The sequence below is a fragment of the Photinus pyralis genome, unplaced genomic scaffold (genome assembly GCF_008802855.1).
Source record: "Photinus pyralis isolate 1611_PpyrPB1 unplaced genomic scaffold, Ppyr1.3 Ppyr1.4_LG6, whole genome shotgun sequence".
Lineage (NCBI taxonomy): Eukaryota > Metazoa > Arthropoda > Insecta > Coleoptera > Lampyridae > Photinus > Photinus pyralis.
Genome location: NW_022170663.1, coordinates 34,837,980 through 34,859,667, shown reverse-complemented (window position 1 = coordinate 34,859,667; position 21,688 = coordinate 34,837,980). Strand labels below are relative to the sequence as shown.

The following is a 21,688-nucleotide window of genomic DNA, read 5'->3' as shown; positions in this document are numbered from 1 at the left end:
TGTATAACAATAGAAATATAAAAAAAGCTAACCCCATACAAAGTATAACTTGATTTTTTAAGTAGTTTTAAGACTTTTATCTAGTATACTATTTAAAATTTCTTTTGCGCGATCGGTCATTTCTGACTAGTTACCATGGGTGTTTCCATGACAGTACGTAGAATTTACCAGTTGCTATGATTACGACGACGCCAAAATTACTTACCGATCTAAAACCAGAACAGCAAAAATACTTACCGACGCCTTTTTAAAAATCAACAGTCTTACATTACATTAATCTTTAATTATTGTTACATTATACGTACAATTTGTGCCTATAGAAAGAACACGTTCTTCATTTAAACCTGAAGCAATAGAGATCAATGTGTTTGAAGATGTGCTTTCGTTTTTCTTATCACATGCCAATTACAATTTTGTTCTGTAAAGAATCTTCGACATACCATTCGGCCACCGGCGAATACCTCGCTCATAAAGTCATAAAGGAAGTGCAGTAGCAAACTACATCACACACATGCACAATTTTATGAAATTATTAATTTCAATTTTGACAAATAAACTGGTTACCTAGTGATGTACACCATACCACTTCGATCACTTCGATTTATTCTGCTCGTTCATTTCTTAGTGCATATTATATTGGTTGCATAATTTTAATTTCGATCGCGCAAAAAATGTTATAAGCACGTCGAACGTTAAGGTTACCGTTCTCAGACAATAATTGGAGTCGTCGCTTCGCTCCTCCTCCAAACAATTCTCTTCGAACGGTAAAAATTCCTTACCGTTCTCCATACTTAATATACTATAATGTATTTGAGTGACAAGTATTTGAATACTTTTTATTGTATTCGAATCCTTTTCAAAGTAAGGCAATGAAATACTTTTCAAAGTATTCGAATACTTTTCATAGTATTCGAATACCTTTGATAGTATTAGAATACCTTTGAAAGTATTCGAATACTTTTGAAAGGAACTGGAATTCACAACGACTTTTCAGTGGCACAAGGCTCATTGTGGAATCGCTAGGAGCCAACATCATCGAATATAATATTTATTCTGGGGAACGGACGGGAAGAAAGGGTATAGTGTAGTAAAGATCATAATTTGGGCAAAATTGCAACACAAATGATTCATTTTGCATGATAGGTACAGTCAGAAGTGTCTATTTTAGCATATTCAAAATCCCAAGTAACTATAAGATGGCGATTGAAACTCGAATTTTCATTTAAAAAGTGTTATTTTATTGAAATTGCAAACATGTTTAAAAAATACAAAGATTAAACTATAAAAATATAACCACTGAACCTATTTTATTTTCAAAATAGCGATTTAGCTATTTAGTTTTGAAATATTTCAATGGCCACCATTTTAGGAAAAAATGTGCACTTAAAATTCACTGCCCTTTTTTGAACAATTTTACTAATGGAAATAGTCCTACATGAACATAAAAAATAGATTTTGGTAAAACTATCATACGGTGGCGCATTATAGATGAATGGCCATGCCCTGTACCTCAAATAGGGGTGGACGTGCCGGGTTACTTTTTCGTGCACAATCAAGCACTAACGAAGCACTAACTACTGGAACGTAATATTTCGTTAGTGCTTGACTAGCGCGATGTTAAGGGTAGAATTAAACATTAAGGTGTGTACTCACTTGCTACAAAATGCCCCGAACGAACCAAACGCGCCGCGCGCGCTGTATAGATTCCGACAAACTTTTTGCGGGGGAAATTTGGGCTCTTTGTATAGTTTGCGGTATTTGATGTGTTCCCATCAAAATTGGAAAATGTTTGGCGCATTCTATTCTGATTGGGTCAACGTACGGACGACAAATTTGTTACAGCGCGCGCGGCGCGATTGGTTTGATCGGGGCATTTTGTTGCAAGTGAGTACGCACCTTTAGATAGGCCACTGGCCAGATTTCGTAATACACCCGAACTGCTTATCTTATCCTTATGTACGGGTATTATATTATTTTTAGTTGATTTTTACTGTCTCTTACGATGCTTTATAGTATAATTATCTGTTTTTTAGTAATTGTAAATACTGTGGACAGTGCCCGTATCTTGGGGGTCTATCCACTACCATCACGTAGCGATTTCAAGCTCTGTGACCGACTTTTTAGGGAACTCGCACTCAGAGGCCATGACGTGACGGTTATAATACCATTTGAGGACAATCGGCCAATGGCAAATTTTAGGCAAATAGTCCTGGCAAACGCAGCCTCCGCATCTACAGGTTAGTGATTTGTAGATTTCACATTAACTTCTGAAATTTGTAGAAAACCAGCGCATATTTTTTGAAGTTCCCACGCGCAATATCTTCGAGAAAACTATTTGGTTAGATTCTTTCGGCATTCAGTTTACTGAGATGACTTTGAATGATACAAATGTAAAGCAGTTTTTGCAAGAACAAAATAGCTTCGATCTAGTTATAGTTCAATACCTAAAGAGCGACGCCTTCCACGGTTTTTGCTATCATTATGGAGCGCCTTGCGTTATGTTCAATTCGGTAACATCGCCTAGCTTTTTTCGGGACAACGTGGGAAGTATAGCTTCGCCTGCCTATGTTCCCGAGCTGTTTTTAGCGCTTACTGGTGAAATGAATATTTGGCTAAGATCTTATAACGCACTCGTGCATGTATTAACTAAACTCTCCCTTCATTTATATTTTTACCCCCATCAAAATCGTTTACTGCAAAAGTACTTCCCGGGGGCGCCCCATTTAGACGACCTAATTTATAACGTATCACTAGTCTTGCTTAATGGCCACACAAGTGTGAGTGAAGCCATACAGTACACGCCCAACACTATCAATATCGCCGGCTTTCACGTGAGCACCTCTAACGAATTACCCGAAGATTTGCAGAGATACCTAGACCAAGCTGTAGACGGTGCCATTTTATTCAGCATGGGATCTAACTTGCCTTCCAAGTATTTAGATGTAGCCAAAAGGGATATCTTTTTGAAGACATTTTCTAAACTTAAACAAAAGGTTTTGTGGAAGTGGGACGGAGTTCGCCTTCCAAACAAAAGCGAAAACGTACTGACCCGCCATTGGTTTCCCCAGCAAGAAGTTTTGGGTATGTTACTCTGACGATAAAGCGTAAGAATCGGTGTTTTTATAGCTCATCCCAATGTCGTCCTGTTTGTTACCCACTTCGGACTACTTAGCACAATTGAGTCACTATACCATGCCAAACCGATGCTTGGTATACCGGTATTTGCTGATCAGGTGTCGAATGCTGCACTTTCCCAGGCAAGAGGTTACGGTAGATACATTCCTTTCCAAGACTTGAGTGAGGAGAATTTTTATGATAACATACATGAGATGCTATCGAATCCCAGGTAGTCTGTATATGCAGCATCAGATAGTATTGATATTTTTTACAGATATTCTACCAATGCCAAGAAACAAATGAAAATTATGCACGACCGACCCCAAAGTGCAATGGAAAATGCTATGTATTGGGTCGAATACGTTGTACGTCATAAAGGAGCTCCTCACCTAAGGTCTTCTGGTGTAACTTTGAAGTGGTACCAGTACTACTTGGTAGATGTCATGGTTTTCTGTGCCGCGTTTGGTGTGGTTTTTATATACCTAACTATACAGATTTTCGTATTTATTTACCAAAACGTAAAAGTGACTAAGTGATAAGGAGGCGGCGCTATTGAAAATGTACAATGCAACTGACATTACTTATAACTAGGGGATACACACGAAAATGTCATTAGATTAAGTGTGAACACTTGAATAAAAATATATGTTAAACAAGGTACATATAACGCCAAATGAACCGCAAATTCCGAGGGTGCCCCTCTCTAAAACCCGGCAACAATCCAAAATCCAGAGGTTGTTTTATGCAAAAAATGATTCTTGTACTGTCTTGGAACCGAATTAACAATAAAATGATCAAATACCGTTGGGCAGATCCCAGTGCAGTGGAAAGTACCGTTCTTTCCACTGCGAAATGTAGAATGCAATTACCGCATTGACCTCAGTTATTCCTTAGAACGGTCGAGATAAATTTAACGTCTTTCTTTATACTGTAACGATTTATTTTCTCCATTACGAAGCATTATTATTGTTTATTACATGTTGAAAAACCTCCGTCACTTTTGAAGCGATTTGTTGGATGGTTCCATCTATTGATGGCGCAATTTTCCGCGCAGATTGCCAGCGCCTTGATTTTTGGGTCATTTCTTTTTCTTCGTAAGCCGTATCGAAGTACACGTCCTTTAAAAAAACAGCTGAAAGCGTAAGGTACAACGCATGGAATTCTAATTGCCATCTTCCGAATATATTAATCTCTGCCGATTGGATTCATACTTTGGGAATTCTGTATAATTACTTTGGCCGGGATTCACCTGTGCTTCTAGGGAAGTTATACATTTCCGTTCTTTTCTTTTTATCGTTTTTATCGTTATCGTTTCGTTGTACTGCACTGTAATTTCCATCGACAATTGCTGCTTCATCTACGATTGGTCGCGATCAGATAGATCGTAATGGCAGATATAAAAATATACTTGACTAATTTTTTGTATCTCGCCAAATGAAAGATATTGAGGTGACCTTCTTATCTTGAACGCACTGTATAATTGTGCCCAGTATAAAATACGAAACGAACACAAACCGGCACTTACCCAATCCGATGGCGCAAATTTACTCCCTTACACTTGCCTTAATTGTGTCATGATGGCCTCAAGACCCAACAGTCGAGTTCCCGGTTATCGCTGTAACGGCCCGCGCTTTCCTTGAAACGCGCAATTTTATCGCCAAACATACTCACGAACACCTTTCGTATGAAGCGGTAGATCTGTGATTTTGCCTATATATACAATTTTATCACCTTCGGATGATCTAGCACTTCAAGATAATAACATTCTACTCCAGTTACAAAAGAAACATTCTGCTCCTTCGTGATCTGTAATTTTTCCAAATTCCAAACCCACCTGACGAATCTACTGAACCGTTTCGGGTTACTGAAAAATCTATCGCTAACTTTTCTAATGGATTTACTGCGGGAATTGATGGATTTCGGCCACAATATCTCAAAGATATGATTTCAATACCCACCAGAGAAAATGGGAAGCGTTTCTTTACGTCCCTCACACTGCAATTGTATGCTCTCCGTTGGAGTTTTAACTTCTAGCACTCTGGTATTGTTTCGAGCATCCAATGCTCCACAATCAATAAGATCTTGTCGAAGGGCACCACATTCCCTTTGTCGGTATCCACTTCCGACGTCCCATTTATCCGCAACTCGCGTTTGAAGTTTTGTCTCCACGATCAGTAAGATCTTGCCGAAGGTTACCACATTCCCTTTGTCAGCTTCTGTTGGCGATACGAGATTCGAACTCGAAGAAACCTTTGAACGCCCATAGTCGCCTATCCCTCGAAGACGCGCGCCTTGCAAAAGGTGGCTAATTTCGCCCCGCGGAAAAAACAACAATCTGTCACTTAGCACCTTTGCGCGTTTACAAGATCTTTCCGACGACATCAATTTGAAAACAATCGGGTCTAAACTGTAAAAGAAGATAAAAAAAACCTGAGAAATCACCACATTAGTATATCACGCTCGAGGATGGCGCTCAGATGTCGGCGACGTAGCCCCATTCTTAAAGTTAATGTTAATTACACGGCCCCGGTAGGTACATGTACATTCCTCGTCTTGCTACAAGCGTTTTTCTACGGACCCGCATTTACTGCAGCCAGCCAGCCGGACAAAGTGACATTAAAAGTTACCTTTTTCTAAATAAATTTGCAAAAATGCGTCGACATCTCGACAGCCTATCCTATCGAAAAATAACTTTTTAACACGCTAAACCTTTGTAATAATTATTTTATGAGTTGTTTAAGTAAGTAAATTATTAACACGATCATTTCCAATACCAATGTCTCAACTTAAAGCACCTGTTGGTTGAATACATTTATTTATGTAGGCACTTGCACTTAACTTTCCTCTAGCTTCTTTGTAGTGAAATTAAAATGTTGCAACAATCTTCTAAGTGCAAACACAGTGAGCCAACAACAAACTGCAAACGCCAAGATGGCATCGAGCAGAAAGTATTGAAACCAATTTAAAGACAAAGCGGGTGATTTCAGATGGGGCGCTCCGCGATGACGTAAAACGTATTCAATCCAAAATATAGCCCTTTCCATTGGGGGAAGTGGTTGATCGTGCATAATCCTCGACCTAGCCTTCGCGTTACTCATATACCTGCAAGATTAAACTAAGCTAATGCAGACAGGACACCCACTTACCGGGGATTTTGAATCATTTCGTTTAAAATTTCGCGAAAATTTTCGCCACTCACTTTTCCGAAAGGAATAAACCTGCCATAACCGGCATCTTCCGCCCGTGCCGAGTTTAGGCCTTGATCTGAGAATACGGGCAGTCCCAAGATCGGTTTGCCAAAATAAACCGATTCAATTGTGCTGAGGAGACCACCGTGTGTTATGAAGAGGATAACGTTTGGATGAGCTACAAGTACAAAGGTATTCACAATCGCAGGATCTGCATCATACCCAAAATTTCTTGTTGTGGGAACCACGGGCGGATTAGGACATTGTCAGGCTGATCTACCAAATCATCCTCGAACTTCCATAAGACTTTTTGCTTCAGTTGAGCAAATGCGTCCAGCATTGTGTTTCTCAGGTCGCTAGGGAAATTGCTGCTCTTCAAGTTGGATCCCATGCTAAAGTAAATGGCTCCATCAGTTGCATTGTCCAAACACTTTTTCAAGTCGTCAGGAAGTCCTTTTGGGGTAGCGACGTGATAACCTGCGATGTCAATTGTGTTGGGCATATTCGGGCACACCTCGCTTACGCTTACGTGCCCATTATAAAGAATTAGGGATGTGTTCTGGTACAGGTCGTCCAAGTGTGGAGCGCCAGGGAAATACGTTTGTAGTAAACGATTATGTGCTGGATACAAGTAGAAGCGATGCGAGATTTCTTCGAGCAGAGAGACAAATGAGTTGAATGATCGTTGCACGAAATCCATTTTGCTCCCGTAACTCACCGTAAGCTGTGGGACATACGATGAAGGAGCCGAAAGTCCCACTTTATTGCTAAACCAGCTTGGTACTGGCAGCGGACTAACTGCAATGCAAGGCGCCTTATAGCGATGACAAAATCCGTTATAGGCGTCGCTTTTGAAATGTTGAATAATCACCAAGTCGAAGTGATTCCGCTCCTTCAAAAAGTTTTTCACGTTTGTACTATTTAACGCTAGTTCCGTATAAGTTAAGCCCAAATTGTCTAAGAAAGTGATTCGTCGGAGAAAGTTATAACCAGTATGACCTAAGAGGCCTTTTTTCATTTCTATAAAAATATCGAGTAGATTTATTAAATGACCAAAGCTCGCTTACTCACCTGCGGCCTTTTCAAACACATTATCAACAATCACTTGATTGAAATTTTGGATTGGTAACTTCTCTTTGTATGGAGATATGACGGTGACATTATGCCCTCTGCTCACTAATTCTTTAACAATTCTATCGCCCAGTTGAAAATGGCTGTGGGCCGGAAATGGGAAGACGCCCAAAATTTGAGCAGCTTCTATATGAAAGTCGACGTACAAGAAAAGAAGTGTTGTTAGGTGCACGTTCATTGTGTTGTTATAACTGTTGTTTGGCACTTCATAAGTATAACCTTGTATGATAATGAGAGGTCATTTATCAATTGCTAACGGCAATTATTGGTGCGATTATGGGAATAATTAGTTAATTAATGCCAAAGGTTACAAAATTAATACAATTTTTCTAGTTTCTAAGGTATCACATAGTTTTATAAAATGGTCTGAAACCTGCACTTATTTCGGCCGAGATTGTTCTGTATGGTTCTGAATAAACATTGGAATATTATTCACGTAGGTGCTGACTAAAATTTTTGCGCATGCACAGCACCTCACCTCTTCTTCCTTACTATAATGAAAAAAAATTAACTTTTTTGGAAGCTACTCGACTAAAACGTAGACCAACTCCTTAATTTTAGCACAAAATGTATTCCCTGTTTTGTAGTAAACTTGTTGCTTCTTTGTTAGTGCAATTTTCTGTTCCCACCGTGAAATTTGAAAATAAATGTTTGGGAACAGTATACATCTTTGGGCGAGTAAGTAAAAGGAAATGATACCCTCGATTTGTATTTGCACTTATATTTTTGCAGCAGATGCAGATGCTAAATTGATATTTTAATAGGTTTGAATGAGTGCGTGTGTAACTTTAACGGCAAGGGTAGATAAAGTGAAACAAATCATTGTGCATACCAATAACATCTGTTATTCTTATTAAAAATGGGACGCGCAGTACAATATAAAATGACGTTCAGGACATATGACAATGCTGTTTCCATGGAAACGGCGGGAGAACGTAAGCTTGCTATTTTGGACGTCTAAATTAAATACCTTTGGCTTTTGCTATAAAATGAAGTTTTGTATCATACATGACGATAAAGGGAAGCTAACCATCTCGTGAATGTTAATTCACTTGATGGTTAAAACAGATTTTTGTCGTCTTGTATAATAAATAACTATTATGAGTAGTTACGAAAAAAAACTTCATCATGTCTTTCTTGCCATTATGGCAAAGGTGATATTGTTTACCTTGTTTAGTACCTGATTGTGAAAGGGAAGGGAAATTATGTTGATTTAATATAAAGGTGATTGTATCTTGAGATTTCGTTTTAATAGTGTTTGAGCTAGATTTTAAAACGGTAGAATAAACTCCAATAATAAGAAAGCATACAATTTCGGATTATTAGTCGAAATATTTGTCTCAAAATTAAGGGTAGATGGGAACACGGTAGGTAAGATGGAGCACGAAACAGTTGTAGGAAAGATTCAAAACAATAAAATTCATATAATTGACATTTTTATAAAAACAGGTATATAAATTCTAAATAATTACGCACCAATTGACCATACTAAATATAAACACGAATTTTTAAAAATATCTTCCTGTTTCTAATATCACATCTTTCATAAATAGTTTTAAGCGCCTAACTAACACTTAAGTATTACAAACGCGGTTTAATTTTCAATTCGCAAATCGGTTCGATGAGTGGTGCGGTATCGGCGCCCCTCGCTAGGGTTGGCGATTTCATTTCGATGGTCCACGGTTCTAATAGTTGCGACGGATGTTCGAATTTCACAGATTTTCTTGGACCGAGTCTTGTTGCCGTCGGTGTCGGTGACGCTTCTTCGGTTGCAAGGGAAGTGCGTGGACCTGTGCCCGTTGGACTTTGGGTTGGTGTGGGCCGTGTTTCGAGATATGTCACTGGTTTACGAGCGCTTGCGAAACTAGTAGCAGTCCCTTGGGTGCTGTAGTGGATACTTGGTATCTAAAACATAAATTGGGATAAGCGCAAATAGTAAACGGTTTCGGTGGTAACAAAAAACTACGATTTTTAAGATCTATAAAAAAGGGAAAATGCACTAGAACTGTAGGTTAGCCATATCCGGGACCCAGTTATGACACCGACGACAAGCTGCCATTTCCTAAAATTTTCAGTTGAACTAAATTTGTGCAATATGATGAATTCCAAACAGTGCTGCAATTTAATATTGAAAGTAAAAATACCTTAAACCTTAGCTTAACATATTATATACAGTGATATTGATTAAGAAGTAGACATAGGGATTTACGTGCATTGTTTTTCCCTATACCTACTTTTAAAAACCGCTTTTTTGGTTTCTGTATTTTTATTTTCGTTCGTGAGCGATGTAGTCAACCGAATAAAAAGTTGGTACTGTCAATTGGTATAGTGCTAGTAAAAGTTTAAGGAGAGTAAGAGATTTATTTTCTGTGAAGCCAAGATAACAATATTCAAATTAATTAATATGACACTAGGTTTTATTTGTTTTAAAAAGTTATTTTGGCTGAATAAAATTAGGCAGCCTTCAGAAGATATCTTGTCATTTAAAGGTAGACACAGGAAAAAACAATACACATAAATCCCTATGTATACTTCTACATCTACTTCTTAATAAATATCATTGTATACCTAAATTCTCTAATGCCGTCGATGTGGTTCATTTAAAAGGTATAAAGTGGAATTGTACGAATGCATTTTCGGAAAAGAAATTATGTATCTTATTTGAATGCAAAATATATCAAACATTGTGTATAATTGTTTCCCCAAGCAGGGCCGTTTACCTAACGAAATTAGGCTATACCTCAATGTTATAGGCATTTCCAGTGCAAAAGCAATTCTAAAACTTTGTCTATGTCCCTTACACACAACAATCAATTTAATCGATTGCACATGACATAAATACATGAAAATTGTACATGCAAAATTTATTGACTGTTCTCCTGCAATAAACAACCTAGAAGAATTACTTGGAACCATGCTGGAAAAAATACAGAATATACACTGCTGTTATTTCGGTAGAAACACCAACAATAATGACAGGACACCGTGCATATGAGAATTTTGTTTTAATTGTTTTATGTGTTTTGGAATAATCATCATTGTCAATCAATTAATTGTGTGGTTATTCAAATTCATTGTACGACCCCGATAGAGTTTTTCATGTCAGGTTTTTCTTTTCGTGTCCAACAATTACGGCAGGTGTTAACGTAAATTGTGTAGTTAATTCTTTGGAAATTGATCGAAGCCGGTGTGGTGACCGCATGCCATTGCATACAGCAATACTTATCTGTGATCTTATCGTTTGTATGGAACATTCACTCCAAACTTTTAGGGTACAATGGGCTTTGGGGGGAGGGGGATTTTTCGAGTGAAAATTGTCCGGGTGCGACCTATGCGGGAGCGAAATGTTAAGGATGCAAAATATACTGTGAGCAAAAGTTCGGGCTACAAATGATCAAGGTACGAATTATTCCAGAACGAATTACCTGGGTACGAACTGTTAGTTTAAAATAAAAATTTATTTTAGTAACTGAAAATTATAATTCAGTTATGAAAGAGTACCAATTTTGATGAACACCCGGTACCTTGAGGAACTCAAACGGGTACTTCGTTACTAGAAACTGTAGCTTTTGAACCCAACTTTTTACTAGGATAATGTAAAACTAATTCCTTTGATTCCTAGCGTCGTGTTTTAGTCGCCGATAAGGACCACCAGCTACCAAACATGATTGTGAAGTTTCTAATTGTTTCCGACAGCCCTTTTGCCATTCACTAGAAATTCCAGGTAACAATTGGCATTACTGGAGTACCAAATTTTGGAATTTTAATTCGGCCTAGTGTCACTAGAAGCGCGTTTAATCAACATGAATTTCAAGATTAGTCTCCGATTTTTGGGACACTCCGAGTTCCATATCTAGATCTTTTTGGGAAATCTATATAAGGTAACAGCATGATTTAGAGGGGATTTTTTGCATTTTTCGCGTACGATATAGGCGGTTCAAGGTATAAGTGCCTGAGATTTTCACTCCGTTCATTATAAAGGGAGTTCGTTTTCCTGGTTTCGTTTTGCCGTAGCTATAGTAAATACCGTTAGTTGATTTGTACTTCCGTTCCCGCTTTGGTAAAGCGTTACTGTTGCATCGTGCCGTCATTCTGTTTTAGATTTTCGCCAGTGACGCTCGCCATTTGCCCGCATGATATTTGGAGCTTTCCGTTTCTCCGTTCTCCGTTCCGCGAACCGACCGTTGATCAGAAGCGAGGGTTGAAATCTCATGGTGGCGCCCGAGAGAATTCCAGCAACCTAACGAGAATACCGCACCGTCCTGCCGACTACCGACGATTCGTAACATATTTCAAATTATCGGCATAGAATTGTTATTAATTTATTTTGCGAATTAAAATTAATCTCTTGGGATTCGACTAATTTCTTCTCCGATTCATTTACATGCAGCAGTGTGACTTCCCGGCTACCGAACGGAGACGTATCCTTGGTTATACCAAGTCGTGCTAGGCATAAAAAGCAAAAGTATACATACAACAAAAAAACAAGAACAACTAGTGCAATACAACAAAAAAGAAAGAAAAAAAACTTTATTGGCGCCTTTGGAGGGATGATATGTGTAGATTTATTATCAATCGGAATATTTAGCAATACTTAAGCATCTTTTAATTGGTCTTGATCGCCTCCAATATACTTTTCTCCAAGGAAGCCTCCCAAGTGTCAGAATTAATTTTTTTTAAGGGATGATATGTGTAGATTTTGCATCAATATAACATGTGAATAGTTCCTACTTAGGCATCACTTAAATTCTCAGTACGTTCCCCTATGAAGGGTGTTCGAGTGTGAATGAAAGCAACTTATTAGAGCCTTTGAATGGAAAATTATACGTCTAGATTAATTATTAATTAGACAGTTCCTACTTAAGCATTCTTTAAATGGTCTTGATCGTACCAACCACTTTTCCCTAAGAAATGCGCCTAAAGTTGGGACGCTCAGTGAAGATTACCTTTAAGCATTTTGTAATTAAATTTTTACCACTGTAATTCAATGGAGGAACAGACAGTATGTTGTGGGAAGATTTATCCTTGCATAATTACCTGCTGAATTCAATTCAAGTTGTTTTTTGAGTATGCTCTTTCTCATACTCCAAAAATGTTGCGAAAATCCCGACCCACGATTGGCGTATCCCTAAACGACGGTGCGATAAGAGTTCCTCAACGTATTTTGGGATTGGTGATCTTTAAATTCGAAAATAGGGATACGTCGACGGCAGAATTAGATGCGAGAATACGATTAGGTATACCTATTTGCCATTATGCTTTATGAGAAGAAATGAAAGAAGACACTCAACTTCAAGCGTTTTAGGTGAATGGATTTAACCCGAGATTCAACCCTCGCCGAACCGCCCGTCTTCACACATCTCTCTGTCACAGGTCAATAGAACAATTGATGCGAAAACAAACATTATAGTTTGAACATACTACCCTAATTCCCGAAGGAATTTCAGGTGAAACTACGAGGGTTGTCCAGAAAGTAACAGACGTTTTGAAAAGAAAATCTTTTATTATACCTATTGTATTTGTAGGAATTAAACGTTGAAAAGTAATTGTATGACAAGACAAGTTTTATTTATATTGAAGTTATTCATTAATTGTTTTTATACACATGCTATTTTAGCCAATTAAATTATATAATCGCATAAGTTTAAATGTAATCACAACAACTCCTCCCCAACTTATAAATTTAAACGATCAGGAGGACGACGTACACGGTTAGAACGGCGTAGCTGTGGTAAAGTATTCTCTTCATTTGTAGGTACACTGGCCGTTATGTCCAACGTAGGTGTATTTATTTCTGGATCAGGTAAAGTTTCGGGTAAGGTTGTAACATCAGGATGATTGTTAGAGGGGTCATAAGGAATATCATCATTTTGAGGAGCGTCTCGCGGAGTAGCACCCCAATTCTGCGTAACTGATCAACGTATCTCTTCCAAACATTACCATTATCAAGCTTAACATGATAGTGTAATTTCCCTAACTTTTTATCAACATTTCCAAATTTCCATTGGATATCGTTTGCATAGTTTCTTACAGCAACTCCGTCATTAATTTGGAAATCTCGAACTGGTATATTATTACGAATTGCAGTAGCATTTTTATTTAAATCGGGTTTAATTAAATCCAATCGGGATGTAATTTCACGTCCGAACATTAACATTGAAGGTGATTGTTTGGTAATACTATGAGACATTTTGCGATATTGTAAAAGTAATCTACATAATTCTTTTTCAACATCAGAACTATTACCATTAATTGCGCGTAATGATTGCTGTAATGTTTGAACGTATCGTTCTGCCAACCCATTTGTCGCAGGATGGTATGGCGCACTTAAATTATGTTTAATTCCGTTTTGTTTAAGAAAACTTTCAAAAGCGTAAGATACAAAATTTCTGCCATTATCACTCACCAGTACACGCGGTATGCCAAAACGACTAAATATTTCTCGGCATGTTTTTATGGTAGTTATTGGTAGTCATATCTTTTGTAACATAAACTTCGGGCCATCGTGAATACGCATCAACTAAAATAAAATAATAATGACCATAAAATGGACCTGCATAGTCGACATGTACACGATGAAATGGTTTATGAACACTTTCCCATGAATGCACTGGTACTACTGTAGAATTATGCTTAATTTGATTGCAGTTAGCACAATTCTTTACTAACGTTTCAATATCGTTGTCTATACCAGGCCACCAGCAATAACTACGTGCTAAACCTTTCATTTTGTAAATACCAAAATGTGCAGGGTGTAACTCATCTAAAATTTGTTTTTGTAAAATTTTAGGTATTATTACTCTTTGACCTCGCAAAATACATTCTTGTTGTATGGTGAATTCGTTTTGATCAATATTGAAACGTAGTTTACTATCAATCACTTTACCAGTTTTTAATCCCATGAATAATGGTTGTAAATTCTTATCCATTTTAGTAGCTTGAGCTAGTTTACTAACTGTAACAGGTAGTGTTTCTATTTGACTTATTTCAGATATGTCTGATTCTTCAAAATCGTATAATTGTTCAGAATTAATTGGTAATCGAGACATGCAATCTCCATTACCATGTAACTTTGTATTCTTGTATCGAATATCGTATCTAAAAGCTGAATGGCTTCCTCCACATCTATAACATTTCACGCCACTAAAATTATAGGTTTTCTTGCTTGTATTGGATGTATTGAATTTGCCTTTCTTGGAATTGTATTTCATGTGTGGTCTGTTTATATCCACAGCTCCAATTGTACCGCTGTTTGAAACTCTCCCCTGTGTAATTGTACGGTGTCTCTCGCTGAAAGTTCAATTCCAACAGCAATTCCTATTGCTTTGTCCATTGTAAGGTCCTTTGTTTCAAGAAGTCTATTTTGTATTTTCTCACTCCGAATGCCAAACACGAATTGATTTCTCAGAGCCTTCTTTTGGTAATCTCCAAAGTTGCAATGAATTGCTAACTTCTGCAAAGCAGTGTAGAATTCCTGAATACCTTCGCCCTCGTGCTGTTTGCGTTGATGGAATCTAAAATTTTCTGCAATTTCCAAAGGGACAGGACTGTAGTAATCTTGTAAAAGTTTAACAACTTGATTGTATGTCTTGTCTGTAGGTTTGTTAGGTGAAAGCTTGTCGCAAAGAAGATCGTATGTATCAGGTCCCATATAATGTAGTAAGTATGGCAGTTTCTTATTCTCTTCAATTTGAAACACATCAAAAGCACCTTCCAATCGTTTCACTCAACTCTCCCATTGAAATCGAGAATTTTCAAACATTTCAATTTGAAAAATTATGCTTGTAGTCATTGTAGGTCGTCGTTTCTAATAATCCTCGTCGCCAATTTATTGTATTTGTAGGAATTAAACGTTTAAAAGTAATTGTATGACAAGACAAGTTTTATTTATATTGAAGTTATTCATTAATTGTTTTTATACACATGCTATTTTAGCCAATTAAATTATATAATCGCATAAGTTTAAATGTAATCACAACAATACCTATACATTTGGGAGCTAATCCGCCGCCTGAGATTGTAATCTGCACTGGGTAACGTCCACAAGAAGTTCGGCGTCCGCTGCGTTGTGAGTCAGGTCTTCGTCGCTGGGAAGAGGTGGAAGTTTTGTTTTTCGACAACGAACTGGACAGCTCTTGGATGATTTTGGATGGGAGATTTTTGACCACCCTCCGTACAGCTCGGATCTAGCGACTTCCACCTCTTCCCAGCGATGAAGATCTCGCTCCCAACACAGCACTTGGACAGTGATGCCGAACTTCAAGCCGGTGTTAACCAGTGGTTAAAGTCTCAGGCGGCGGATTTTGCAAAGTTAGAATCAAAACACCTGTACCACTCTATGACAAGTACCTCAATATGAATGGCGGCTATGTTGAAAAGTAGTCTAAGAGTGTAGTTTCCAAATGTACGAGTATATAATAAAAGTTGTTTCTTACACTTTCTAATTCTATTCTTTATTTCAAAACGTCTGTTACTTTCTGGATAGAGTCATAATAATCATTTATTTCAAGTTGGTTTAAAATTTTCAGAAATACATTTTCTAACTGCTAGTGGACTTGTAATTTCTGGCATATGCTCCTCGCAGTAAGTAACCGATCTCTTGAAGTCATCTCGCCTCCTCTTAATCACAAAACCGTCGTCAACACACATTCGCGAAATTCTCCATGCCAAGCTACTCGACTCCCTAATTGTAGAAAAACGTATACTTCCGTCGCCAGCTAACCAATTCCACTTAGCCCAAACGCATGCCAAATATTCCCCGAACTTTGGATTGTTCGAATCACGTGTATAAAACTGGTAAACCGACGGTGCATCCAATTCTAATGGTGCAGCGCAGGCTTCTTCCTCTTCATTCAAAACGTTCATGCAGCTACCGTCAATCTATCGGAAAAGGTTTGAGTGACAAAAATGGTTTGAGCGACATTACCTGCGATATGACAGCAAAGAGGACCAGTACAGCAGCAATCATCGTTGACTATTATTGGAGACCGTGTCAGACGAAATTATTTATATAGTTTTGATAACGGGTTATTATCACAAGAAAAGCGATATTTACAAACTTGTGCAATACTGACCGAAATGTAAACGATTTTTTTCAATAAGTATTTTTGATATTTATTGTGTTATTTACTGATACAAGATTTTTACATCAAATAACCTCGAAAATCTGCGATCTTCTGTGATGTACAGTAATCTGAAGCGAATACAGAAAGGCTTAATTAGTTTTTCGCTTTTACTGCTATTAATACTTCTTGAGTAAATTACGCAATCATCGTTGACTATTATTGGAGACCGTGTCAGACGAAATTATTTATATAGTTTTGATAACGGGTTATTATCACAAGAAAAGCGATATTTACAAACTTGTGCAATACTGACCGAAATGTAAACGATTTTTTTCAATAAGTATTTTTGATATTTATTGTGTTATTTACTGTTACAAGATTTTTACATCAAATAACCTCGAAAATCTGCGATCTTCTGTGATGTACAGTAATCTGAAGCGAATACAGAAAGGCTTAATTAGTTTTTCGCTTTTACTGCTATTAATACTTCTTGAGTAAATTACTTGTTGAGTTTTTCAATTCGTCAAAACTTCTTATCCAGTTGAACTCTTCAATAATACGTGTCCTCTCATCTTTTTACAAATTACAATGTACACCTACAATAGTATATTGAAAGACAAGTGTTACAATGCGACCTATTGTAATACGACTATCTTGTGGCACGAGTGGCGACGCGAAGCGTAGCCACGAGTGTCCGCAAAGTAGGAGTATTACAATAAAGCATTGTAACACGCGTTTTTCATACTATTTTTTCTATTTCGGTGCTTCAATTTAATTAAAAAAATCATTATCAGAAACTATAGGGAACACTAGAACTAACATGTTTTATGTTGGGAACACTTTTTATGCCGTTAAGTTTTAGGTTGGCAGCGTAGTAAGACTGACATTTTGAAGTTCAAACATGGAAGTACCCAACGAAGTACCTACTTGTACTAACTAGTAACTGCCAACTTCAGAGATGAGTTACCAAAAAAAACGACTATAATCACTGTCTTTGTGCAACTGTTTTCGGCCGAAAACAGTTGTACAAAATCGTCATTGTGACACCGAAATAGAAAAAAGCTATTAAAACCAAGTTCCTTTAAAAACCTTAAAGGATATCTTTCCAGCTTGAGGATAATATAATTAAAACGTCTTTTACCCATTAACCCACAGATTTTGACCAAAGTCCTTGATAAATAGTTCCCCACAATTTCAGACAAATTTACATCTATACAGATCATCCCTTTACATAAACTCGTGATTATTATATTACGACACGTTTCCAATATACAATGGAAGCTCTAAAATGAAATTCGGCTATAGGTACAGGAACAACAAATTAATTTCCATTCTGCACTTATTTAGGGTGGCAAGCCCTTGATAGTGACGGGCATGTTATTGGCATTGATTTTAATTCAAAATGGAATTTTATTTAATTACTTGCGATCGTCTACTTGACATCTTCCATTTTCATCGATCTCCTATAGCCAGGGGAAAATTCGCAGACCCGTACTCCCTATAAGAAACTTTATTAAGGTTCAGTTGGTGTAGATTTCGGAAGGCTGAGGATTTCTTTGACGGCACGTCGATGTCTTCGAGAAAGTTTTGGGCAATTTGTTCAGTGCATCGGATAGACGACAGTGGGCCAGATGTATTGGTTTAAAATTGTCAATTTCTGCTCAGGTCGGAGTAAACTTGATGAAACCAACTTGTCTATATTTTTGGCCAGATTACGAATTATAGCGGTGAGATTTAGGAGAACAAAAATTACATGGAGAACCAAGTATCCCCTCCAAAGAGTCGTATCAGTGCCCAAACGAGAGTTCCAGCATGAAGCATTCGAGAATTTCCATAACAGAAAACAGCGTAATGGACACACCTTAAGGGGTGTCTGAAGCGAATAATTGACTTCTTGAGTAAATTTAATTCGCCAAAACTTTCTTATCCACTTACACTGCTTCTGCAGGTCAGAAGAAATACATTCTTCTGGTCCTGATACAGATCTATGCCTGCACTCTTCAATGATACTTGTCTCTTATGTTTTTATTCTTACGATGTATACAAAAGTTATTAAAAGGAAATCCATTAAAGGATTTTCGAGCTTGAGGATAATATAATTAAAACGTCTTTAATCTATTTACCCACACACTTTGCTCAAAGTCCTTGATAAATAATTCCCCACAATTTCAGATAAGTTTACATCTATACAGATCATCCCTGTACATTAACTCGTAATTATTATATTACAACGCGTTTCCGCACACAATGGAAGCCCTAAAATGTAATTCACTATAGTTACAGGAACAACAAATTAATTTCCATTCTGTATTTATCTAGAGTGAAAGCCCTTGATCTTATAGTTATTAGCATATTACTGGAGATTGATTTTAATTCCAAGTTGAATTAAATTTAATTACTTGCTCGATCGTTTCCTTATATCTTCCGTTGCTAAGAGCACGTGTCAAGGGGAAAATTATCCCTGTAAGATAACTAAACGTTTTAAGTGAAATTTTCATTTTCTGGATTCGTGTTTGCGCCATAACAGGTTTTTTGATAGCTGAAGGTACTTTATTAATCACTAGGGGTGTTGCGTATGCAGATTGTAGAGAGACTGCTGTAAATAAGTAAAATTTGTTATCGATGCCAAATTGGAAAGCGTACACGCTGTGAACACTTTTTAATATAAAATATAACACATATATCAAGCCGAACATCAGGATCATATCTAGCCGAAGAAGCTATAGAAAGAAGGAAAGGGGAGCATGTAAAGCAAATTATAAGAAAAAATAAGTTTCTGAAGTTAGCTTAGGAAGGGGTATTACGATTGACGAATATAACAATTGAGAAAATCTCTTTGATTTAAAAGAAGTTGATGGTTGATCAGCTGCGTTTAAATGTTCAAAAGGCACCTTGTTAAATCATCTACCGATACCACTACCCGTGAATTACAAGATTTAACCGATACAATTATAATTAGCGCATTTCCCAAGTAATGTTTGAAGGCGCTATTATGACCACTATCTCCATTCTCCGTCAATCCGCCCGAGGGACATGAGGTGAGTTAATTCCTCATAATAACGTCGCGGCTTCTCCACAACTCCTCCTTGACATGTGTAAATGACCCTTGTTTCTCTAATTGTTGAAGCTATTTGTTCAGTACGAACTATCTCCTTCCTTACGAAAGTTACAACCCCTGCAAACTAAGTATGCTGTAAGTGATAGTTTGAAATACTTAAAAAATTGGGCAAGCTTAAAGCGTACGGAAATTTATTATTAGAGAGAAGTTTAAGGGATGTTTATTCATTATTTAAACATAATCTATCAAAGAAATAAAAATATTCGCTGTATTACAAAAGTCACAACCCCCGCAAGCTAAGTGTGCTCCACGTCCGAATTTGAATGACTTGAAAAACAGGGCAAGTTTAAAGCATACGGAAATTTATTATTAGAGGGAAGTGTAAGGGTTGTTTACACATTATTTAAACATAATCTGTCAAAGAAATAAAAAAGTTCGGTGAATTACAAAAGTTACAACCCCCTGCAATCTAAGAATACTGTACGTGCTATTTTGAATTACTTGAAAAATTGGGCAAGTTTAAAGCATACAGAAATTTATTATTAGAGGGAAGTTTAAGGGTTGTTTATACATTATTTAAACATAATCTGTCAAATAAATGAAAATGTTCAGTGAATTACAAAAGTTACAACCCCCTGCAATCTAAGGATGCTGTAGGTACGTGCTATTTTGAATTACTTGAAAAATTGGCCAAGCTTAAAGCATACGGAAATTTATTATTAGAGGGAAGTTTAAGGGTTGTTTATACATTATTTAAATATAATCTGTAAAAGAATCAATAATGTTCACTGTATTACAAAAGTTACAACCCCCGCAAGCTAAGTGTGCTCTACGTCCGAATTTGAATGACTTGAAAAACAGGGCAAGCTTAAAGCATACTGAAATTCATTACTAGAGGGAAGTTTAAGGGTTTTTTATACATAATCTGTCAAAAAAATAAATATTTTCGGTGAATTACAAGTTACAACCCCCGCAATCTAAGTATGCTGTACGTGCTATTTTGAATTACTTGAAAAATTGGGCAAGCTTAAAGCATACGGAAACTTATTGTTAACGGGCAGTTTAAGGGTTGTTTATACATTATTTAAACATAGTCTGTCAAAGAAACATAAATATTCGCTGTAATACGAAAGTTACAACTCCCGCAATCTAAGTTTGCTGTACGTGCTATTTTGAATTACTTGAAAAATTGGCCAATCCTAAAGCATACGGAAATTTATTATTAGAGGGAAGTTTAAGGGTTGTTTATACATTATTTAAAAATAATCTGTCAAAAAAATAAAAATTTTCGGTGAATTACAAAAGTTACAACCCCCGCAATCTAAGTATGCTGTACGTGCTATTTTGAATTACTTGAAAAATTGGGCAAGCTTAAAGCATACTGAAATTTATTTTTAAAGGGCAATTTAAGGGTTGTTTATACATTATTTAAACATAATCAGTCAAAGAAACATAAATATTCGCTGTATTAGGAAAGTTACAACCCCCGCAATCTAAGAATGCTGTACGTGCTATTTTGAATTACTTGAAATATTGGCCAATCCTAAAGCATACGGAAATTTATTATTAGAGGGAAGTTTAAGGGTTGTTTATACATTATTTAAACATAATCTGTCAAAAAAATAAAAATTTTCGGTGAATTACAAAAGTTACAACCCCCGCAATCTAAGTATGCTGTACGTGCTATTTTGAATTACTTGAAAAATTGGGCAAGCTTAAAGCATACTGAAATTTATTATTAACGGGCAGTTTAAGGGATGTTTATACATTATTTAAACTAATCTGTAAAAGATATAACAATGTTTGGTGAATTACAAAAGTTACAACCCCTGCAATGTAAGTATACTGTACGTGCTATTTTGAATTACTTGAAAAATTGGCCAAGCTTTAAGCATACGGAAATTTAATATTAAAGGGCAGTTTAAGGGATGTTTATACCTTATTTGAACATAATCTGTAAAAGATACATAAATATTCGCTGTATTACGAAAGTTACAACCCCCGCAATCTAAGAATGCTGTACGTGCTATTTTGTAATTACTTGAAAAATTGGGCAAGCTTAAAGCATACGGAAACTTATTATTAACGGGCAGTTTAAGGGTTGTTTATACATTATTTAAACATAGTCT

At 36.8% G+C, this 21,688-nt stretch overlaps 4 protein-coding genes across 4 annotated transcripts in view; 1 reads left to right on the top strand and 3 right to left on the bottom strand.

Moving 5' to 3' along the window:
• Positions 1-1,438: 1,438 nt before the first annotated feature.
• On the top strand, positions 1,439-3,777 carry LOC116173681 (2-hydroxyacylsphingosine 1-beta-galactosyltransferase-like). Its single transcript, XM_031491322.1, has 4 exons — positions 1,439-2,237; positions 2,281-3,081; positions 3,127-3,346; positions 3,392-3,777. The coding sequence occupies exons 1-4, from the start codon at positions 2,003-2,005 to the stop codon at positions 3,651-3,653; spliced, it is 1,518 nt and encodes a 505-aa protein (XP_031347182.1). The 5' UTR covers positions 1,439-2,002; the 3' UTR covers positions 3,654-3,777.
• Positions 3,778-5,824: 2,047 nt separating this feature from the next.
• On the bottom strand, positions 5,825-7,840 carry LOC116173680 (2-hydroxyacylsphingosine 1-beta-galactosyltransferase-like). The gene is made up of 4 exons (XM_031491321.1): positions 7,377-7,840; positions 6,528-7,325; positions 6,264-6,483; positions 5,825-6,219 (listed from the first exon to the last, which is right to left on the bottom strand). The coding sequence occupies exons 1-4, from the start codon at positions 7,612-7,614 to the stop codon at positions 5,952-5,954; spliced, it is 1,524 nt and encodes a 507-aa protein (XP_031347181.1). The 5' UTR covers positions 7,615-7,840; the 3' UTR covers positions 5,825-5,951.
• Positions 7,841-8,840: 1,000 nt separating this feature from the next.
• Positions 8,841-21,688, bottom strand: part of LOC116174031 — a 30,427-nt gene continuing 17,579 nt past the window's right edge. The window contains exon 8 of the mRNA XM_031491807.1: positions 8,841-9,341. Within this exon, the coding sequence (XP_031347667.1) occupies positions 9,018-9,341 (324 nt within the window). The 3' untranslated portion in view covers positions 8,841-9,017. The remainder of the gene's footprint in view (positions 9,342-21,688) is intronic.
• Positions 15,911-16,497, bottom strand: LOC116174033. The gene is made up of 2 exons (XM_031491809.1): positions 16,363-16,497; positions 15,911-16,316 (listed from the first exon to the last, which is right to left on the bottom strand). The coding sequence occupies exons 1-2, from the start codon at positions 16,402-16,404 to the stop codon at positions 15,942-15,944; spliced, it is 417 nt and encodes a 138-aa protein (XP_031347669.1). The 5' UTR covers positions 16,405-16,497; the 3' UTR covers positions 15,911-15,941.

Coding starts and splice junctions, on each gene's coding strand:
- LOC116173681 (XM_031491322.1), top strand. CDS start 2,003: ATGCTTTATAGTATAATTATCTGTTTTTTAGTAATTGTAAATACTGTG. Junction 2,238..2,280: donor CGCAGCCTCCGCATCTACAG/GTTAGTGATTTG, acceptor TGAAATTTGTAG/AAAACCAGCGCATATTTTTT. Junction 3,082..3,126: donor TCCCCAGCAAGAAGTTTTGG/GTATGTTACTCT, acceptor GTGTTTTTATAG/CTCATCCCAATGTCGTCCTG.
- LOC116174033 (XM_031491809.1), bottom strand. CDS start 16,404: ATGATTGCTGCTGTACTGGTCCTCTTTGCTGTCATATCGCAG. Junction 16,317..16,362: donor TCTTTGCTGTCATATCGCAG/GTAATGTCGCTC, acceptor CTTTTCCGATAG/ATTGACGGTAGCTGCATGAA.
- LOC116173680 (XM_031491321.1), bottom strand. CDS start 7,614: ATGAACGTGCACCTAACAACACTTCTTTTCTTGTACGTCGACTTTCAT. Junction 6,484..6,527: donor CCCACAACAAGAAATTTTGG/GTATGATGCAGA, acceptor TTGTACTTGTAG/CTCATCCAAACGTTATCCTC. Junction 6,220..6,263: donor GAAATGATTCAAAATCCCCG/GTAAGTGGGTGT, acceptor TTAATCTTGCAG/GTATATGAGTAACGCGAAGG.